This window comes from Anguilla anguilla, chromosome 7, assembly GCF_013347855.1.
Source record: "Anguilla anguilla isolate fAngAng1 chromosome 7, fAngAng1.pri, whole genome shotgun sequence".
NCBI lineage: Eukaryota > Metazoa > Chordata > Actinopteri > Anguilliformes > Anguillidae > Anguilla > Anguilla anguilla.
Window position 1 is genome coordinate 37158700 of NC_049207.1, and position 20985 is coordinate 37179684.

The 20985-nt window shown below is 38.8% G+C and overlaps 1 protein-coding gene across 1 annotated transcript; it reads left to right on the forward strand.

Moving 5' to 3' along the window:
• The first annotated feature begins 449 nt into the window (after window positions 1–449).
• LOC118231741 (tetratricopeptide repeat protein 31-like) lies at window positions 450–20699 on the forward strand. Its single transcript, XM_035425896.1, has 18 exons — window positions 450–671; window positions 1759–1808; window positions 2875–2941; window positions 4768–4988; window positions 5947–6030; window positions 7150–7218; window positions 7857–7958; window positions 8261–8416; window positions 9757–9811; window positions 11672–11762; window positions 12385–12526; window positions 13124–13228; window positions 13956–14046; window positions 14282–14408; window positions 15747–15821; window positions 16032–16134; window positions 16731–16840; window positions 17501–20699. Exons 1-18 carry the CDS (start codon window positions 629–631, stop codon window positions 17664–17666), a joined length of 1857 nt encoding a protein of 618 aa, XP_035281787.1. The 5' UTR covers window positions 450–628; the 3' UTR covers window positions 17667–20699.
• Window positions 20700–20985: the final 286 nt, after the last annotated feature.

The following is a 20985-nucleotide window of genomic DNA, read 5'->3' on the forward strand; positions in this document are numbered from 1 at the left end:
CAATTATATAGTCACATCTAATGTACATGTTCAGTGCATTTTGTTATTGGCTAAAAGTGGCCATAATGTACACTGCTTACACTTACACTGCTTATAAGCTACTGGTTTGCTTCATGCCTACAATGCGCAGCAATTTAACATGAAATGTAAAATTCAGAATGGTCAAATGACCCCATCCTACAAAGCAGACTGACAGTAGTCTACCCTTATAAATGCATAACTTGAGCTTAATTTGATCGTAAGTAATTTCAAGTTCAATATTTTCTAAACTTGAAAGCTCTGAATGTCAATCGTGTAGTCCGTACACATATTTTTTGAAAATGTGTTTTTCACAGGTGTACAGAGTGCATCGTTTTGTCTTTCACAAAGTATCGAGTCACACTCCGACACAATAGGTGGCGATAAGCGTTGTTCTCTAGCTGTAAGCGGCCAGTAAATCACCAGAAAGAACTGCGCACAGGCGCTCGTGTGTGCAAAGCACAGCGAACGCAAAGGAGCAGCATGAAGTTACTGTTATTTTCTTCAAAATACTATAACTTAGTGTAGTTATGGTTATAATTTTTAAGGGGTAAATAGTTTATACTTTCAGTTTTTAAAATATATCTATTGCATTTTACCAAAAGGCGAAATGTCTCAGCAAAAAGGCATTGTCAGTAAAGATTTTGTACCGGGTAAGAACACAAGCTATCCTTTCTGCGAGTCAGTTTTCTAACGTTAGCTCTGCTGCATTTTGGCTTTTTGTGTGATGGGCTTTTGAAAACTGAACGCCACACCACTTTTTGGTTTCACTAGCCATTCTGTGGGTTTTTCTACAGCTAAGCCCTTGATTAAGATCTTATTATTGAAATGACATCCGGTTTATCTGGAAGAACGGTACTCCAGAATGGTTATGGCCTCTTGCAGTCCAGTGTAGCAACTAACAGCCTTCGTTAAACTGCAGTCTACCATTAATTTTTGCAGCTCGCTAAATACTGGTATCAGTGGTTTTAGAAAAGCCGCCAGCTAACTAGCATAATTGCTGTTAATCTACACAACTGACTGTGTAGATTGCAGATGTTCTGTATGTGTATATTACCCGATTATTCTTCAAAAATTATGTTCAATCTGATTTTTGGTTGCAACCTTTTTCTGTTATGCATGCAACCTCAGACCGCTGCACTCGAGGAAAGAAGTACCAGCTCAATAATGAAAAGTGAAGTCACTTTTCAGAAAGTAAAACCTGTTGAACAAGAGTTAAATTTGTATGATGTAGGCTAAGTGCTAAATAACAACCAAATCCTGTAGGCTATACCCCATGGCGTTCTGGAACCAGTGATGATACTACTGTCTTTGTAGAAATTTTAGTGATCCAATACCATGGTTGTAAAAGAGAACCAACCACAAATGTGATTTATAAAAAAAAAAAGATAATAAACTTGCATAGCTTGCTTGTATAGTCACAGGTTAAATGGAGCCTAACTGCTGTAGCCTATATAAGTTGGCATAGGTTATTTAACTTTTTAAATGTCTACATTGACGGCCTAGATACATCTTTCATGCTGCTTCTTTTTTAAAGTCTCTAATCGTTGTCCAGTTCACCCTCTTATCACTGTTGTTTAAAGACAGCTACCACCAATTTAAGTAATGAGAGGTGCTGAGCATGTCTGGCAGATTGATGCTTATGCTTAGAGTTCCTGCTGCCCCCAGTTTTTTATAGTGGTGAGTTGACCCTAGCAGGTGACAATCCTAAGCCTTTATAAATTTCTCTGTCTCTACCAGGTCTGGATGATACTGCAGAATTATACGACCCACATATCATGCAGGCCTATGTGAGTCTTTGCTCGTCCTTCCGTTGTCTGGTGCTTGAATGTGTAGGGGCATGGTCTGTAGATGTGTCATTTTGTGGTTTTTCCATGTACTGTGTTCACCCAAAAAAGGCACTTCAAACCCTTTAAGTGATTAGTATTTCCCCAATGTTTAAATGTTAATGAACCTTTTTTGGAGCCTTTCAATTATTTCAACTTTAAAAGAGGAGTTAAAAGGGAAGATTTTCTGGTTTTAATCAGTGTTAACCAACCATGTTCTTGCTTCAAGCTTCTCCTTTGAAACACATGGTGTCACCAGCCTGCTTCGGTTCACATTGCAGCCCACTGCCAAGCTTGCGTAGAGTTTAGTCAGTGGAATACATCTTGTATACGGCTTCAGCGTGTGGTTGACCATCACAGGTCAATAGAGAGTGAGGAAACTATGACCCCTGACCAACTGAACCCATCTGTACCCTGGAGGACACAATCTCCAATTGCGCATCTCCCTATGGAGCTACCCACCCCAGTTGGCATTGGCACGGTCCTAATCTGATCTGTGACCATGAGGATCACCCATGCACCACAGAGTGGTGCCTTAAATGAATCGGCCACCCAGCAGCTGTCACCTTGTACCTTTTGAATGTGGCAAAGTGAATAATAGAAAGCCCTTTAAATCAGCCAGCCACTGGATCACATTGGTCCATTTTAGTCATTACATTGCAGTGGAATGATGTAATTTGTTTCAGGTGTAATTTGCATTAGTAGTACTGTTGGGTCATTTTCAAAATGAATGTCAATAGTCAGTCCAAAAGAATTGAATCTGAGCAGCAAATCGGAATTGAGCATTAAGGTGTCCAGGCTGAATGTGGACTAAATAATAGTTGTAGTTTAATAACACTCCCAAGCAGAACTGTGTACATTCTGAAGTCCTGGATTTTACTCTAACTGTGGGTGATGCATAGTTGACACATTTATTCACTGTATTTGGGTTGCATTCTTTCTCCTGCATCATTAACATTCAAAAATGTGAAATATCTTTGATGTCAGTGCCTGGCTTGTTCAAATTTTAAAAATTCTTCTGTTCCTGTAGGAAAAGATGATGGATATATTAAAGGCACAAGCTACTGGATTTAATCCTTTGCAAAGTGGATTTTTTGGTAAGTGTTCTTTAAAAACTATTCCTAATGCATTGATTTAAATCGGTTGCTGTGCAATACAAGCTGCCTTTAATTAATTTTAATAATTTGTTTCACTAGTGTCGCTGTAGCATTGTGCATGATAAGTTGCTGTAGGAATTTCATCCTTTGTTAAGTAAGATGTAGGCCTAGTAGTTCCAAAGTTTAGATCAATAACAATTTATTAAGAAAGCAAAATGGTCTCCTTTACAGTATGTCACATACAGGGTAAAAGCAAAGCAGGTCAGTACAGCATTATTCAAGCACCAGCTTTATACCCTTTTCCCAAAACAAAATGTACTAATAAGGTGACAGGAAATATTTCAGAACTGGAAAGAAAATAAGTTGTTTTTGCCTACTCATGCAGAACCTAGTGTTTTTTTGCTTGTCCTTTGAGATGGCAGCTTTCAGCTCATTTTGTAGGAGTCTTCTTTCCTCTTATTGCCCCTCATATCTCTTTGAAGGTAACATGGCAGGGTAGTAGTTAAGGATCTGGGTTTGTACAAGTTGTAGCTCAAGGGGTATTCTGAATAAAAATAGCATTCATCATGGGCTTGATGCAGGTTGTAGGTTTAAGCATTCTTAGTTGTTAGACAAAGAGAGAGCCACTACGTGGAATTTGGTCTCGGGGTACATGTCCTCTGTGGCAAGACTAGGGCCGTGTCCAAAATGGCTTACTTGCCTACTGTTGAGAATGTAAAATTGTATAGAACTTGTATACAACTTGTATACTCAATAGTAATCAAGTAAGCAGATTCTGGCATGGTATTAGTCTTAGTCAGCCTGTGGCAGCAGATGATTTTAGGCGACAGCTGGTATAACTCCCTGCCCCTCCCCCCGCCCAGCCACTTCTACAGTAAACTGTGATAACTATGTTGGCGTATGCACAAGGGTTGAGTGTGATCAGAAACGGCCAGTATGTTCACCCACCCAGTCGGCATGAGCGTCTTTTTTTCATACTTACAAGCTATTTTGAGCACATGGCTGAAGGAGGCTGACCCCACGCACAGCTGGTATGCAAGTGTGATTTACTTCCTGACCGAATGTGTGAGAAGTAGGGCTGCGCAATATGGCGAAAATATTGTATCGTATTTAGTTTTCCAAAACATGTTACACAAGAAGTAAACTGAATACTGTATCTGTAGAAAAATAAGGATCAATTCAATGCGAGAATAAATCTATTTCATTATTTTTATAAGGAACGTGGACACTGAAAGGTGTGAGAAAAAAAAAGTAAACCCTAATGTGCAACCTGCAGATGTTGGGCTACAATACAGAATATTCAAGCAAAAAACTAAAATCCAAGCGTTGAGATTTGTAATTAAATAAAAAATGTACTTCTTGGTACTTCTTTCATAATCTAGGATTATGAAATGTTTTTTTAAGATGTTAGTGTGATGCTAATCATAACGTGGCTCGTTTGAGTGTTTCTGGAAACTTCTCCGTCCCTGTTGTTCGCAACATCATGTCACATTTTTTGATGAAATGGTGCAAGATGTGGCCCTAAGGCTGAATGAGCCTTTGGCAGAATTAACGGGTGCAAGATTCAGCTTGTGAGAGCTTTTGGCTTGGGGAACTGGAAACATTGCAAAACATTTTGAAATACCCAAATCAATTCGAAAACCCAAATTTTGTTTGCATAGATCTAGTCCTCAGGTATATACGATTGTGGGAAAATACTCTGTCTCCCTACCCTAAATGCTTATAAGACTGGAAAAGAATCAAGTTCACCTTCAGCATTTAAAGCATGTGTTTTGGGCCTTATTTGAAACTACACTGAAGCCAACTCCCCCCAAATTTCCTTACAGATTTAGATTTTCCCAATGAATACTACATCGATGATGATGACTATATTGACGATGTCATCGATTATGAAGACCCGAGTGAAAGGAAAGCATATTGTGGATTCTCTCGGAATTTTCTTGACCAGACCTTGGTGAAAACCAGGAGCCCTCACCTGCCTTGTCCACCCCACCTTCCGTATGTGCCTTACTCACCAGGATTTAGAATAATTAGGCCTACAGCTGAGGTAAGCATCTGTGCCAGTGGTGTCAAACTCGTTGCCATGGAGGGCCGTGTGTATGCAGGTTTTCATTCCAGCCTCAGATCTTGATTATATAATTAGTTAAATTATTTGCTGAATTAGGGATGCAGGTTTGTGCACAATGGTGACCCGACGTCTATGGTGACCCGCATTGTCTAAATAAAAATTTTCTTATATTCTGTGCTTCAATGCAGTTAAACGCATATGGCTGAATGAGTAATTGGACTCAATTAAGGCAGCATTAATTGGTTGGAATGAAAACCTGCATACACACGGCCCTCCATGGCAACGAGTTTGACACCACTGATCTATGCTATCTTTAAACTGCTTATTTGTAGCCATTGTGGTTTTCACACATTGAATTTAGTGCTAAAAAAAAAGATCAACACACCAACTTACCACGGCTCGTGAAAGAGAAAAATATGACTGGTTGGTTCATGTAACTAGAATTAATTTTTGTTTTAAATATCCCATCCCATTTTATTTGGCTCAAGGTCTAAACAGCATAGAAATGGGGCTCCTCTGAAGGAAGCTTACATTGATAAAACCTTGACAAGATATCCAGTGATGTGACCTTTCTAAGGTGCAGTGAATAAGGTCCATAACTTGACTGCAATTTCTCATAAAGAAGCAAATGTAGCTGAGTTATAATTTGCAGCTTCACTGAATTCTTCAAGAATCTATGCAGTAGCCATGCGCCTGGAGTTGCTCATGCCATTCTGCTGTCGGGGATAGCAGCTTGCTTCAGTCTACTTTTGGCTCCGTTTCCATCGACCTGTCTCATCGGAATTTTAATTTAAACCTATGCAGGCCCAGGCCTATGCAACTAGAATGCAGGTTATTCACTGTGCTCCTTGCCTATTGCCATCTATTTCCTGTATGAAGCGTGAAGGTTCCTCAGGCAGTGACGTGAGAATACAAACACATTCTCCTGTTTATCCAGGAAGCTGAGAGGAATGCCCAGGAACTATTAGAAGAAGAAGAACGAAATAAAGAAAAGGCTGAGAAGAAAAGGCTTAAAAAAATGGTGAGCTACATGAATGGAGGAGCCGCCTCTGTATGTGGGCCCCATACCTTAAAATATTTTAACCTAACGTGTGAGATCACCAATAGATGATTAAAATGTTCTCAACTGAACATTCTAATGTTGATGTAACAATCAGTACTAGTCATTGAAAGCAATGGAGTTCTAGAACACTGGCTTTTAATTAAAATAAAAAATAAATAAAAAACACTCAAAAAAACCTACTCCTCAAAAATCGTGTGAATACATCCAGACTTCTAGTTTATATTTTCATTAATCAGTGTTTGTGGAAATTACAGTATTTCTATGGTGTCAGTATATTCATGATGAGCAACCTCAAAATTAGTTGAGCCATCTTGTGTTACTGTAACAGCAACAGTGGGAAGAAGTTATGCTAGAGTTTAGGTTTACTTTTATGATTACTTTGCTTAAAACAATTCCAATAAAAGCATTTTTAAAACCCCAATTTTTAACAAATTAAGAATTAAGAAGTATCTGCTTTAAAATGTACTTCGTATTAACTCTTTGAGCCCTCAGGAGATTTTGATAAATTTCCTGATGTGATGTCAGTGGGCTTATAGAGTACTATTTGATGGTAATTATAACTGAATTGTTGTCCTAACAAGCTCATGTATAAGCAGTTGTTTCTTTAACTTTAAGCTAAACTGGGCACCAATATTTTCATTAGTTTTAAACTAGACTGAGCTCCAATTCTGTGATTCGTTTAAACTAAACGCCAACCCTTACATTAGCATAAGATGAGCACAAAAAAAGCACAAATCCTTGTTTATGTTATGTTACTTATTCATTTGTTTTAATCATATCAACGGGGTTGTGTAGAGCCTGGAGCCTATTCCAGCAGACATTGAGCACAGGGGTGTAGCACGAAATTCGGGGCCCTGTGCGAATGCAGTCTCTGTGAAACCCTTAAAATTGTAGAGCAAAGTAAACTTTTTTTAGTCCAGGCCTTTTGAGACCTTCTCACCAAATATGCATTTGGGATTGGCCCAACATCTAAACACGATAGTGAAACCTTTGTTGTGAATCTTAGAACTTGGCCTCATCCAGAACACAAGTAACTGTTTAAACACCCTCTTCTGTCATGTGTTCTTTGACCTACAGAAACAGAAAGAAAGAAAACGACAAGAAAAATGTAAAAAAGAAAATGTCATTAAAAATAAAGATGTAAAGGTAAGTGTATGACCATAAATGTTATTCAGGCAGTTTAGGAACATTGTTTTTCAAGTCAGTACTACAACTATGCATGTAAGAATGCAAACTGAAATAAGTCCAGCTGAATTTTGACTTGCAGTTTCTGCTTGCTATGAGCCATATTCAGTTCAAGTTATTTTAAGCTTTTTATGTTACTTAGTTGACCTTTTTTCAGGCATTATGAAGGGGCCATTGGACGTGTAGTGCAATGCACATTTAGGTGGCTATGTTCTCCTTAGGTTTAGAAGTGTCTAAGCTACAATTTATTCATTATATAACTTAATTGTATAACTTCATAGTTAATAAGTGCAACATATGTGAATGTGCAATTAATTTCAGCCCCCAAGTTTTACAATTGATTACATATTTATTGCAAGCTAAAGCTCTAAAGGCATAATCCGGCCGTTCAAGCAGTTTTAGCCAAACTGCAAAATATTATATATCTTGTGTGGTGTATTTTATTTTTTTGTATTTTTTTTCAAACATTTATGTATCACTGCACTATGTTTGTGCAGGAGGATCCTAAAGTGGAGGATTCCAGTATGAAGCCTGCGGATGGTGTAAATCTTAAATTTAATAAGCAGGATATTAATCGGCCTGTGGATTCATGTCCCCAGTTACAGAAGAGTGAAGCCCCGCCCATAGAGAATCAGGACAACAGTAAGGACCCCAGTGAGGAAGAGGAGAGCGAAGCGGAGAGCATTCCTAGCCAACCAGAGGCACGTGCCACCAAGACCGCAAGGAAATGAATTCTGACTAAAGTGTTTTGCTGAACACAAGTGTGTATGAACTCACTGAACACCAGCTATGCACCTTCTCTAGATTTCAAGTTCTAATGTCTCTCAGCTCTTGTTCAGGAAAATTCATTAGAAGTTTCACTAAAGTATATAGCATGTGCTAAATTACAGTTACATGTACAGAAATGGGGCTTTTTGGAATGCTTTCAGTTGACTGTTAGGTCCTACCATTCTGTTAGCATTATCATCACTGAATATGAGTGGATTTCATTGTTTTCCTATAGGAGCTGGACATGACCAGCTGCTTTGTTTCCAAAGCTGCCTTCATTGCAAAACGTAAACTAGAGCTCAGAAGTAAACCGGAGAAAAAAGAGAAGAAGAAATCTACTGTGGATCAGTCAAAGGAGAAGCCCAAAGTGGCACAGGAGGACCAGCTGCAGGTGAGGAAATCTGAACTACCGATTGGGCAGCAAGGCATGATGAACAGTGGTTGGAGCCATTGTGACCACAGATGGTATTTCCACCCAAATGGGATTGATGAATTTCTAGACCCCTGGTACTCAAATCACAACCCTTGGGGTCCGAGACCTGCTGATTCTCCACCCTCCCTTTACCGGGGAGTCAGGTGTGAATACAGTCTGGCCAATCAGTAGCACTAATTGTTTAGTTAATTAACTGGGGGGAAAGAAAACCAGGACCGGATTCAGATTTGAGGTCCAGATGGTATTTCCACCCAAATGGGATTGATGAAGTTCTAGACCCCTGGTACTCAAATCGCGGCCCTTGGGGTCCGAGACCTGCTGATTCTCCACCCTCCCTTTACCTGGGAGTCAGGTGTGAATACAGGCTGTCCAATCAGTAGCACTAATTGTTTAGTTAATTAACTGGGGGGAAAGAAAACCAGGACCGGATTCAGATTTGAGGTCCAGATTTGGGTATCGATGTTCTAGACCGTAAATATGGCCAATGTTGATCCTGGAGAGCTGCTGCGTTTGCAGATTAGTTTTCCCCTTAAAAATCAGTAACTAGTTTAGACTCAGGTTAATTTAATAACTGCTGTAGTTAATCAATGAATGACAATGAAATGCAAAAACAGGCATTCCGTGACCCTTCTCCAGGATCCAATTGTGGACATCTGAGAACAAGACTTATGTCCAGATCAGACCTGGGTCAAATACGTATTTGTTTTGGATTCAAATACTTTTCTACGCTTTACTGATCTTGTCTGGTGTACTGGAACCAATTAAGTACTCTCAAAAATGGCAAACCCCACCTTCTGGTCATATTGTCAGGCTCTATTACACCAGGCAAGATCAATAGAGCGCAGAAAAGTATTTGAATCCAAAACAAATACGTATTTGACCCAGGTCTGGTCCAGATTGAGTCAGTTCGCAGACAATGTACTGAGTTAGTACAGAATTGTGTACATTAAAGCACACCGTTAGTGCATAAACGGCAGAAACAGTAACTGAGTATGTGAGAATGGGCCTTTCAGCCTACCTAGGCTCAAAATTTTTCCTTGTACTATCTAATTAGTATCCCAGCACCCTATCCTGGTCTGGGAATACCTCCAGTCTAATGGCACTGTATTTTCCTGGAAATAAACAACGCTAATACCATAATTCATAATCATAGACAAAGTGGTGTAATGCACCTGGTCATCATTTGGCAAGAGAAGTCTTTGTCTCCTAAAATATACTGGTATCCTGTTCATAGCCTCTGGACAGGACAATAGTAAGACTTGCACTGGAACAGAACTCTTTGTTGAATCTTTTCACAGAATGGTGCTGTGCGTAAGGTTGAGGATGCTATTCTGAAGAGCATTGAGCTGGCTGGTGAGTGTTCATTCCTGCTTGTAATAACATCCTTCCCCATGTGATAGCAGTACTAATGCAGTACTAGTGCTGATTATGGAAACGCTGCTTAAATAAGTTTAGTACTCCTAAAACTTACCTGTGCCCTTTCTTCTGTTGTTTCTCTGAGCCATTTCTCTCTGAAAAGGTGTATGAATTGGTCTTCTTGACCATGAGTGGTAACTACATTATGTGACTATCAGTAATTTTAAATGAAGTATATAAGCAAAAAAAAAAAAAAAAAGACAGTTTTTTTTGCATGAATCTTATTTTATGTAGACAAATCCTGGACAAATAAATTAATGTTCAAGCTGATTATAAGATTTCTAACAGTAAGATACATTAGCCTGCTTAGTTATGTAGCTATGGGCTTATACATACAGTGGTTGTGTTAGCCAATGGAATGCTGCTTTTTTGAAACAAGGAAATTTAAAAATCTGTTTTTTACACTAATTCACTTGTTCTGATAAAAATATTTATTTTTACCACAATATGCCAATTCAAAATCATAACAATAATTTTAAAAACCGCACATCCTGACCCTGACCAAGATACCAAGGGATCAAAACGTTGTCTGTAATGGGGCTCATGAGTATTGCGAGCTTACTTGCATAACTCACAATAATAATGCGATAAATGTATGTCATTCATCATTTTATTATGACACCTGTAACTGGAGTCGGATGGAATAACCTACAAATAATGTTTTTGCATTCTGATCAAAATTTGTTTTTGCCACACAGGCCAAGTATAATTTTAAAAACCTTAGGAGCAATATCTGTTTGAATTTAATCCTGATGAGCAAGCTACATATAGTGACATCTCATTTTCTACTTTTCATTCAAATTAAGCATTTTCTACTTTAGAATCAAATTAAGCACTCTCACAATGCTAGCGATGACTGTGTATGTATTTATGATCAATAAAAAAACACGATGTCAGTCATCGGAAGAAGCAGCAGTTTTCAGCTTTAGGTCTGGGTTGTCTCCCGTTATAATAAAAAAATATAAAAAGACCTTGGAATATCTGCATTTATAGAATACAGTGCATTTATCCCCCTGCATTTCGGTTTTTTAGTCTGAATAAAAATGCAGAATCATCCTGCGTTTACGTGGCCACTGATATTGGAAGGTGTAAGGATTATAATTTGTTTAACTTGAATGCTCATTATTAATTCATTTTTGTTTTATGTTGATCTTACATTTATTATGTAAAAAGAGATATTGTTGCAAAATATTGCATTAATTGTCAAACTATTTATATATGAAGTGTTTCCATAATTTGTTCCAGTACTATTATGTACAATACAGTTGGGTGTATGTGTCTCCTGGAGTTTTCAGTTTCTCTGGGGAAAATGGCGGTACCGTAATTAATTTATGAATACGAAAAAAAAGCAGACCAAATCTCCATATGCCATTGCAGCACAGTGTCTGATGAGGAGCATATAAAATACAATACGCCACAGAACCAAAAGTGGCTTCTGGCTTGGGGAGCCAGAACTTCAAATTGGGAAGGAGATACTATGTAGTGAAGAATTTGTCTAACAATGTCTGGTAATGTTTAAATATTTATGGAGGATTCTAAAGTCTAACTAAATTCTTGTCATTCATGTGTATAAAAAATTGTCTATTCTGAAGTATGTGCTACCTGTTATTTTCAGTTTTTAGGATATGCACTAAATGTCCTGCCATGATAGCCTTTTAAGCCAAAAAGAAGAATGTGCCATTTTCCTCTGGGAGGTCTAGAAGTGTAACTATTTGCAAAGTTAGTTGTGAGGAACCATTAGTCACAAAGTGAAGTCTTTTCTTTATGTCTTTACCTCTTTGATATTTCTCTTCACAGTTATCGGTAATAAGTTGGCAAGCACTGGATGTTTTGAACTGGCCGTGCGGTATTTTACGGACGCAATCAAGTGCAACCCTAAAGAATTTCGGTAGGAAACCACCTTTGCTGTTATAGGGATATGGCTGTACCCTGGATGTTGGGTTCTTGTGTACATCTTTGCATAGCTTGCATCAGATACCCCATAAAACCTTTATACGTTTGGGTTGCATTCAAACCCATATGCTCTATTCAGAAATGCACAAATAATTGGTCCTAGACAGATATTTCTTATTCGTGATGTTGACCAATGGTATTCAAAGATAAGATTTGCAGAAAATGAGCATTAAACAGAAAATTAAACAAAAGTATGTTTTTTGTGTTGTCTTGTGCACAATAGAATGCATTTTAATGCATGTTTAAACACACTGGCAGATGCATTTATGAAATGACTGCAAGACCAAAAGTTACCACTGTGATCAATATCCAGCAGTCTATGAAAAGGTGAAAGCTTTTTGTGTAGCCATAATTATTCCATAGAAGGAAAGTCTGTGTATAACTATTTAAAATTCAGTGTCAGCTGTCTGTTTCTGTTTTCCAAATCCCTGTCATAAATTTACATTGTGAAAGCTGGATTTTCAGTAGAAAATGTCTTGTACTCAAGTGTTAGTAGAACACTGCTGTACAGATAATTAGACATTTCAATAGCATCTCTCTCTCTCTTTCTTTCTCAGGCTGTTTGGAAATCGTTCCTTCTGTTATGAAAAGATGCAGATGTATGATAAGTCATTAACAGATGCTGAGATTTCGCTCTCCATGTGCCCTAACTGGATCAAAGGCCTATACAGGAAAGGGAGGGCACTGGCTGGCTTGAAGGTAACCCTGCACTGTATCGCTCTAACATTGGAGCCATGCTGCTGCCCTCAAAATGCTAGGTCATTCGAAGTGTTCAGCCAAGTATTCCATAGTTTGTCATTTATTTGTTTTTCCTTAATTAATAAAGAATATTCCAACAAACACCAATATTCACTCCTTGTCATATTATGAATTATTACCTGGAAGAGTCAGTAAAAGCAGGGTTCAGTTATTTGAATATTGAATCTTGAGTATGCCTTCAGTTTCCAATATTTATGTATCTAAATGTTGCAACCTTCCAACATGGCAGGGAAGATAGAATGTATTGCTGTCATATACTGATAGTTGACACTGGTAGCAATGGTTTAACTGGAGCTGGTGTTGTCAATGAATATTGTGAAGCAATGAGGTAGTAAATGAGTGCCTTACATAACATGCATTTAGCAGACGCTCTTATCCAGAGCAACTTGCACAATTTTTTACATAGCATTTACATTGTATCCAATTATATCTTTGGTTACAAGACCAACTCCTTACCCCTTATACTACACCTTCCCTCCCTCTCTCTGGCTCTCTCTCACTCTCTCTGGTGTTCTTATTCCCTGTCCAATTTTTCAGAGATACCGTGAGGCTGCCACAGCATTTAGAGAGTTGTTAAAAGTTGACAGTACCTGCATAGATGCTGCCCAGGAGCTGATGGCGGTGCAGATCATACAGCTCATGGTACGTGAGTCTTAGAGTCTTCTCCTGCTTCAATTACGCTGCTTTTAGCTCATTTGTATTTTATCTCATTACCTTTAGACTTCGCCTCTTTTGTGTAGTATTTTATTGTTCTTATCTGTGCATCATGTTCGTAATTTGCATTGCCCAATGGGGTACACCTTAATGTAGCTCTTCTCAGTTTTTTTTGTCTAGACTGTGCTGTTCAGTGACTTCAGCTTGGGCAAATGTTTGCTTGGTAAAATCTTTTTCCATTCTGTCGTGAAAGTGATCCTGTGTTCAGAGCATGTATATTAGGGCTGTTGGGTCTCAGATGACCTCAGCTGGTCAGATGAGTCTGTGCACCCAATTCAATCGTGCAAGCGGTTTTATTTTGTGTGCAAGTGGGAGCACCGGCACCGCACTCACAGAACATTCAGTAAAACATTCCTTTATAAGTTTAATATGGGTCATGTGACCTTTTGATAAGGAGGTTATGCCAGTGGTCATTGCTTATGTGTGCCCTTAGATAAAACAGCTTGGAATGATAATTAAGCATACGACACATTTTTCTCATTAACGTTGTTCACGATCAGATCATTCTCAACTTAATAATTAAGCATCAACACACTGCTGTAACAAAACACACTACAATCAACTAACACACACTTATTGCATAATTAGTTGCACACTCTTACCCATCAGGTTCCATCTATGACTTAGTTGGAACTACTTACTCCTCTTGTTGCAGGACCTGGGACTTACCAGAGAACAAAGCTCAAATGCGTTAATAATCCATGGGACAGTGGAGAAAGCCCTGGAAGCTCTGTCTAATATTCCGGGTAAGATTTGGGCCTAGATGTGCATCTTTTCTTCATTGACTACTTTTGAATTTATTGATAAATTGTAATGTCGTTTTTAATGGTAATTCATTGGTAGTTCAATTAGTCAGTCCCAGAATCACTGTTGGCAGATCCTTCTCCCAGTTCTTTTTCTGAGCAGAATTGCAGTGTTATTCCTATGCGTTAAAGCCAAACTTAACATCCATTTCTAACCCAGACTCTTTTGTCCTTATAGATATGAAGCTCCTCGGTCACAGTCTCCCTGCTGTTAGTGCCAGCCAGTCAGCAGCTATGGAGAAGAAGGACCCACCCAAACCCAGCACCCTCATGAAGTCCAGCCCCCCAAAAACTGAACCACAACTGTGAGTGACACTAAAGGCTTCCACGTGCTTTATACAATTTGGTTTGTAGGACGTGTTGTACGACTATGTCGGGCAGTGTTACTTTTCCAAAATACCTTTTTTCGAAGGTGGGGTGAGAAAATGTCCATCATAGTGAGGGATGCGATTTTATTGAAGAATTCAGTGACTTATGTCGCTTTAGAATCACGATATGAAGAGTCATACAAATTGACAAACACGGTCACATTTTTTCTTTGAAGGTGTTAGCGGTGTAGTTCAGCTTCTTCTTCAGGCCTGTTTAGTTGGTTGGCAGCATACTGGCACGGAAACATTGTCTTTATCAAACTCTCAACAAATGTGTGGTCTTCCATTTTATTTATTTTAAGGTTAGGTAAATGAGTAAGGTAAGGTTAGTTGAAGGTGATGGAGGCAAATTGTTCGGTCGTTGCAACTGACCATTAAATGTGATCTCCAGTGGCAACGATCATATATTGGCAAACTGTAAACTGCTCTTTCTTCTTATACAACTTGCTAACTAACTTGCTAACTAGCTATCTAAAACTAAAAGGGTTGCCAAACAACATTTCAAAATACGTAAACAAAATTTGAGAATTTTCTGACCTCCTGAAACCCTGCCTAGTGCACAATGCCCAATCGCTGCAGAAAGTGGGCTTGTACTTTGGAATGTCAGTTTCGGAAAGTTACAAAAAAGTTTGGACACAGAACCCCCTTACCGAACGTCAGAAAGGAGAACAAATCCTGCTTTGTATGTTCAAACTCCCAGATGATTAGGCAATGATTTATATTATTTCAGAAGATTTTGTGCTCAAATCATAAATGGTAAGCCTGTTTACTGTATACTACTGAGATTACTGCTCAGTTACATACAGTGCCCACTATATAGACCACGGGCTGATTATTTTGTTTAACCCATATCCATGTGCCCACTTAGGCATGCTTTGCTAACATTAGTGAAGAAACAAGTGTTACTGTTTTTTTTTTCTTTTTTAAAATAAAAGAATATAAAAGCCAAATGGTGGCTCAAAAATCAAGTTTTGAACTGAACCTTGGATTTGGAGAACAGATACACCCCTAGTAGTTAATGCCAGTTGGTTCAAAGGTCTGTCCCCATTTATGTAAAGAACATGCAAATCTTTTTTAAATTTTACTGCTGATACTTGTATTCTTAAGTAGGTTTATTATTTTTAACATTTTAAAATGGTTCTCTGTATTGTTTAGTACTCTGTATTGTTTGTAAATAGCTTTTTGTTAACCTATTTCTAACCAAAAACTAAAAAATAAATAGATAAATATACAGCAGCCTTCCACTGAATGTGAACTATGATTTTACACCGACAGAGTGCTGTACCCTGTCTGGGTGGGAAATCTGGCTCCTACTATTTCGGAGAAGATGATTCGCAACATATTCAGCGCGTGAGTGGCCCCAGCACATCCTCTTAAGCATTGGTTGGTATAGCAGTCTGGTGTTGGGTAGTGTGTATAGAGAAGTCTAATAGACTAGTGTTTTTCCATCTTATTTCATATATATTTGGATATCATGAAAAATCATTTTAATACAAGTTAGTATGAAGTGATAATATATGGTCTCCCCTGTCCTGTCCTGTCTTGCTCCTCTCCATACAGTGCTGGAGAAATATACAGTTTTAAAGTGTTGCGGGCCAGACGATGTGCCTTTATCAACTACACCAGGGACGAGTATTGCCAGAAGGCCATCACTGACATACATGTAAGTGTGTAGTGTGCGTGATTTGAAGCTCATCTCTGTTTTATTTCAGTCATATAACTAACGGGAATGAATAGAATGCTTGTTCAGATAGGCATTTTGACCAGCTGCTTATGCAGAATTTGTTTCCAGTCAGTTTGTGAGCTCAGACTGACTTAAAACTAAATTCTGATCTTGAGCAAGGCTAAATTAGATTGTGTAAGAGAAACCTACAGGTGCAGAAGTGCTGTAGCTAAGTCTGTTTGTGTTTGTCCCAGCTGTTGCTGCTTGCTTTAATGGAAAAAAAATGGAAATTACATCCAGAAGACAAAGAAAGCAAAACACTCATTTATCATTATGAGAAATAAATCTGTCAGAATAGAATAGTCAAATAAAACTCTAAAACCGAATCTGGCTGCTCTATGGACCTGATTTACTAAGACCCTTAGTATGTGCAAAACATTTTAGCACATACGAAACTAATAGAAAAACCAGTGATTGGTTCAAAACTAATACCATGACCAATCATTGGACACATTACTGGTTTTGCGTGTGCTAGAAGGTTTTGCGCATGCTGAAGGTTTTAGGAAATCAGGCCGTTTTCTGGACTTTTCCTGTAGGGAATGGAGGTGGAGGGGGCCAATCTCATAGTGCGCTACCCCGACCGCCTGCACACGCACCTGGGAATGTCGCGGTCCGCCCACCAGGCCGCCGAGCCGCCCAAGACCGCGTGAGTAGCAGCCGCACGCAGACACCCAGAATGCACTGGGCTCGGACTGCCTCCAGGAGGGGTTCTTTCACTGCTCTCTTAGGACACTAGGGTTCAAATCCCTCCACTGCCTCCTTTATGTTGCGGCCTGTCAGTCACAGCCTCAGCATAGTGGAGACACGCAACAAGTTTCATAAAAAACTAATACCAGTTTATTAAGAATATAAGGAAAAAGATTTGCAGTAAAAAAGGGGGTGGGGGGTGGAAGGAACATTTAACGAGTGTCAGCCCAGCGATTTAACCTTGTCCTGGAGGAAGAAATTACTCCTGTATTTTTATTTTTTATTACATTTTTAAGTGACCTTGGGGTCTGGAAATGTGCTATATAAATGTAATTTATTATTGTTGTTACTATTATAATATTGCAGCATTTTTGTATTGCGCATGTGTTTTTCTCATAACTGTGCTTGTATTTGATTTTTTTTTTTTTTTGCATTGGCTCACTTTCATTGTGAGAAATGCTTGCAAGGTCCAACTGCCAGCTGTGCATGCTTGTGTAATTTCTGAATATTTTGTGCAATCGTTAAAGACAGTGTGTAGGCATAAATGGGTCCCTTCCTCATAAATGTGGTCATCTTTCTGTTTTGGTTTTCACTCATTCGTCCTTCTGTTTGTCCACAGACAAAAGTCAACAGGGGAGTGTTTCTTCTGGAGGAACAACGGGTGCGTTAAAAAGAACTGCATCTACAGGCATGTCCCGGAGCATAAGGGCATCGACAAGAGGAAGGGTCAAACTTCAGCCCCCTGTCTTTCCCCACCCCATCCCACCACAGGAGATTCTGAATAACCACTCCGTATTCACCTGCGCACTGGCGCCTCCTCCTGGCTCCGATAGATCATGGTTCCCCTGTACCAAGGACCGCAGAAATGAAAGGATGGGTCAGACGGCTACTGGAAGAATGTCTGGTATTTAAATTGTCGCTTTGTTTTTTTTTTTTTAAGATAAATTTGGTGGCCAACGTGGGACTGAGCATGTCCAGTTCCCGCCACAATTTGGCCAATGGTCTGCAGCCCCAGACATATTCTTGCGTGAACCCTACTGCCAGTTTGGGCTGTAGACTACCACAGTTCTCTGAAAAACTTGTGGCCAGCTGCTTCTTTTCACACCATAGGTCACAGCTAAGCTCGCATAGGGAGAAGTCGGATGAAGACCTTGCGTTTGCGGCTTTAGCGTGCACTAAGTCACTAAGTAGCGATGAACGCAGACCCCTAACCGTCGGAAATCCCCAACATCCTGGGCGATGCAGTCGGCCAGTGAGCACTGGCATGGTCCGGATTTGATTTCTTCTACAGAGATCTCCAGCTTTCTAGCCCATTCTTTCATTATAGTTCCTGTGGTGTATTATTTTTAAGTGCTGTGTCCTGCCAACACCTCTGAATGCAGAAATTCCAGTAGTTGTAATGTTGCATTACAAAATTAATCCATGGTTACACAGACCGCAAGCAGATAAAGCAACAGTCTCCTTTGGAGTAGGATTTTACTTATTTGATTTAATAGTATTTTGGTTGAATAAGCATATAAGCAATAAGTATTAAGTTTATCCTACCACAGAAATGCTTTACATAGGCATGGTATTTTATGAACAGAGTATTGAAATCTATGCGTGTTGTTTCAGTTGCTGGATGCCATAACTTTGAATTCATTTTCAAAACTCAGCATAGTCACCTCACCTTCTGAGCATAAGAATGCCAGTGCAAGAAAAACAAATAAGCTTTAAGGTTAGTTCAAGGATTTGAAGGGAAATTATTTAAGAAGTGTCCCTATTTAAAAAAAAAAAAACTAGTGTGAAATTGGAGCAGTTTATGGTACCTTTTAGCTTTTTAAAAAACATTTTCATGAAAAATGCCAAATTGCTTTATCTTAGTAAATTAGTAGTTTTACAAACAAAAAAAAATGAAATGTATGTTTCCACTTACCCGGAATACTATCTATCTATCCAGATAGTTTCACTGAGATTTGGCAAGTTTTCTAGATATCTGCTGCAGCTCACCCTGATACAATGGACCTCAATTTTTGTTCATGCAAACCCAAGCAAGCCAGAATTCTGGGGCAGAGTGTCAACAATGTTAAAACAGATATGGCATCTTTTTGTTGGCCAGCCTGGAAGTTTCTTCCATCATGGATTTCCTCGGCAGATTTGAAATGTAATTAATTTCGTAGAGCAAAAACCGCAAAACTCCCTTTGGCTTATGTTAACTACAGATGTTATTTTCTGTATAAATTGAAAAACCATATGGGAAAATAGCATTGGAAATCTGCCAGGGTAGCCCATAGGTCAAAAAGGCTAACTCACTTCTGGGTTTTAGGACTACAAACTAACATTATATTGGCATGCTTTTAAATATGAAAAGGAAATATGCGCTGCTTAGCACAAAAATGCATGTGCACACTAATGAATGTAACTTTCTATTATAATCATTTTCCATTTAGCAGAAAAGGTAACTGGAGTTATTCACTAGTTTGCTAGCATGCTACACAACCCCCAGTGAAATGCTGCCAACGAGTTGGCATGAAGGCATATGCCTAGCTGTTCCTCACTAAGAAATTGTGCATGCGCATTTGCTAGCCTTATAAACAAGCTATTGGGCATAGCGTACACATTTTTACACATTACGTAACATTCACACATTTTATGGGGAGAAATCTCTGGTGATTTGAAGGCTTCATTAACCTCCTGGGCAAGGTCGGAGGATCTCCTGTCATCAGTAACGGATTTGAACCAGCCATGTAAAGTTTTATTGTGGGGACAAATATTTTTTGACTGGGGGGGGGGGGGGGGGGGGAAGCCAACTTTAGTTAACGGACACACCTTAGCTCCTTGGGAATCTTGGATATTCAAACCTTGGCATACTTGTGGGCTGCCATTATTGTTTTAAAGTGATTGGCGTTCAATTGATGCTGGCCAAATTTAGAGGGAGTTTACTACTTGTAGTCAACTTGAAATTTATATGCATTTCTTTTCATATAGTTTTGATTTCTGTAGCCACATCCATTTCTCTACAAGTAATTGAAAATATTAAAATGGTAGGATCTTTATAAATGTCCACTGCACATAAAGGAAGACTTGATTATAAAATACCCTATGGTTTCAGCAATGTGGAACCTTGGTCAATTTTGTTCCCCTTCATTTGGCTGAGACTCCCTAGACCAGCAAATGGAAAACACTTTAGGGCAGTGGTAACCAGTCTTGCCCCTGGAGATCAGTGGTCCTATAGGTTTTCACTGCAACCCTAAGAAAGCGCACCTCATTCATCAGCTAGAGATCTTGAGCTGCTAATTAGTTGAGTTAGATGTGCCAAATTAGGGTTGAAGTGAAAACCTTCAGGATAATGGATTTCCAGGAACAGGGTTTAGGGGATGGTGCCGGTACTGAAATATGCTCACCATATGAGGATATGTAGAAGCCAAAATATGTAGTTTTAATATAGGTTGTTAAGCTTGCACTGTGTGTAGAGAAAAATATACCTAGGAATACTGTAGGTCTAACTGCAAATTTTGTGTTTATTGTTCACGTGCAAATATCAGCCTGTCGTGAGCTGCATTTACAGGCAATGAAAGTGCAACTAAGCCTTTTGGTAAGGACATGAAATAGTGTTTCAGCTATAACAAGTTGTGCCTGGGATGGTGATGAGTTATCATCTTTGGATAATTGATAATGTTATTCAAAGAAACAGAATCTTTCCTTTAGCCAGTTCCAGAGACTTCCTGTTGTATTTTATTTATGGTATATCAGTGAGCCTAAAGTATGTTCCCATACCAAAAAGTGTTCTTTCTTGCCAATAAATTGCATAATAAAATAAAAGCTTCTGAATGACTTTGTTATACTTCTCTATGGTTATAATTATTAATCTAATTTAATAATTTTTTAATCATTTTACAATTTTTGGTTTTGGAGTTCTCCCATCAGCATTGGAATGGGTTTTATATTGATCATTCACATACACTGAAATATTCAAAGGGTTATTGACTTGTATGAATGTTTGAAAAGTAATGAGAATGGACCATTTTGTTTCAGTTCTCCAACAGATGGCACTGTTGTCCCAGTTTATCATTTCAGAACCTTCAACATGTGAACTCCACACATTCTAGACCATCTCATTTTCAT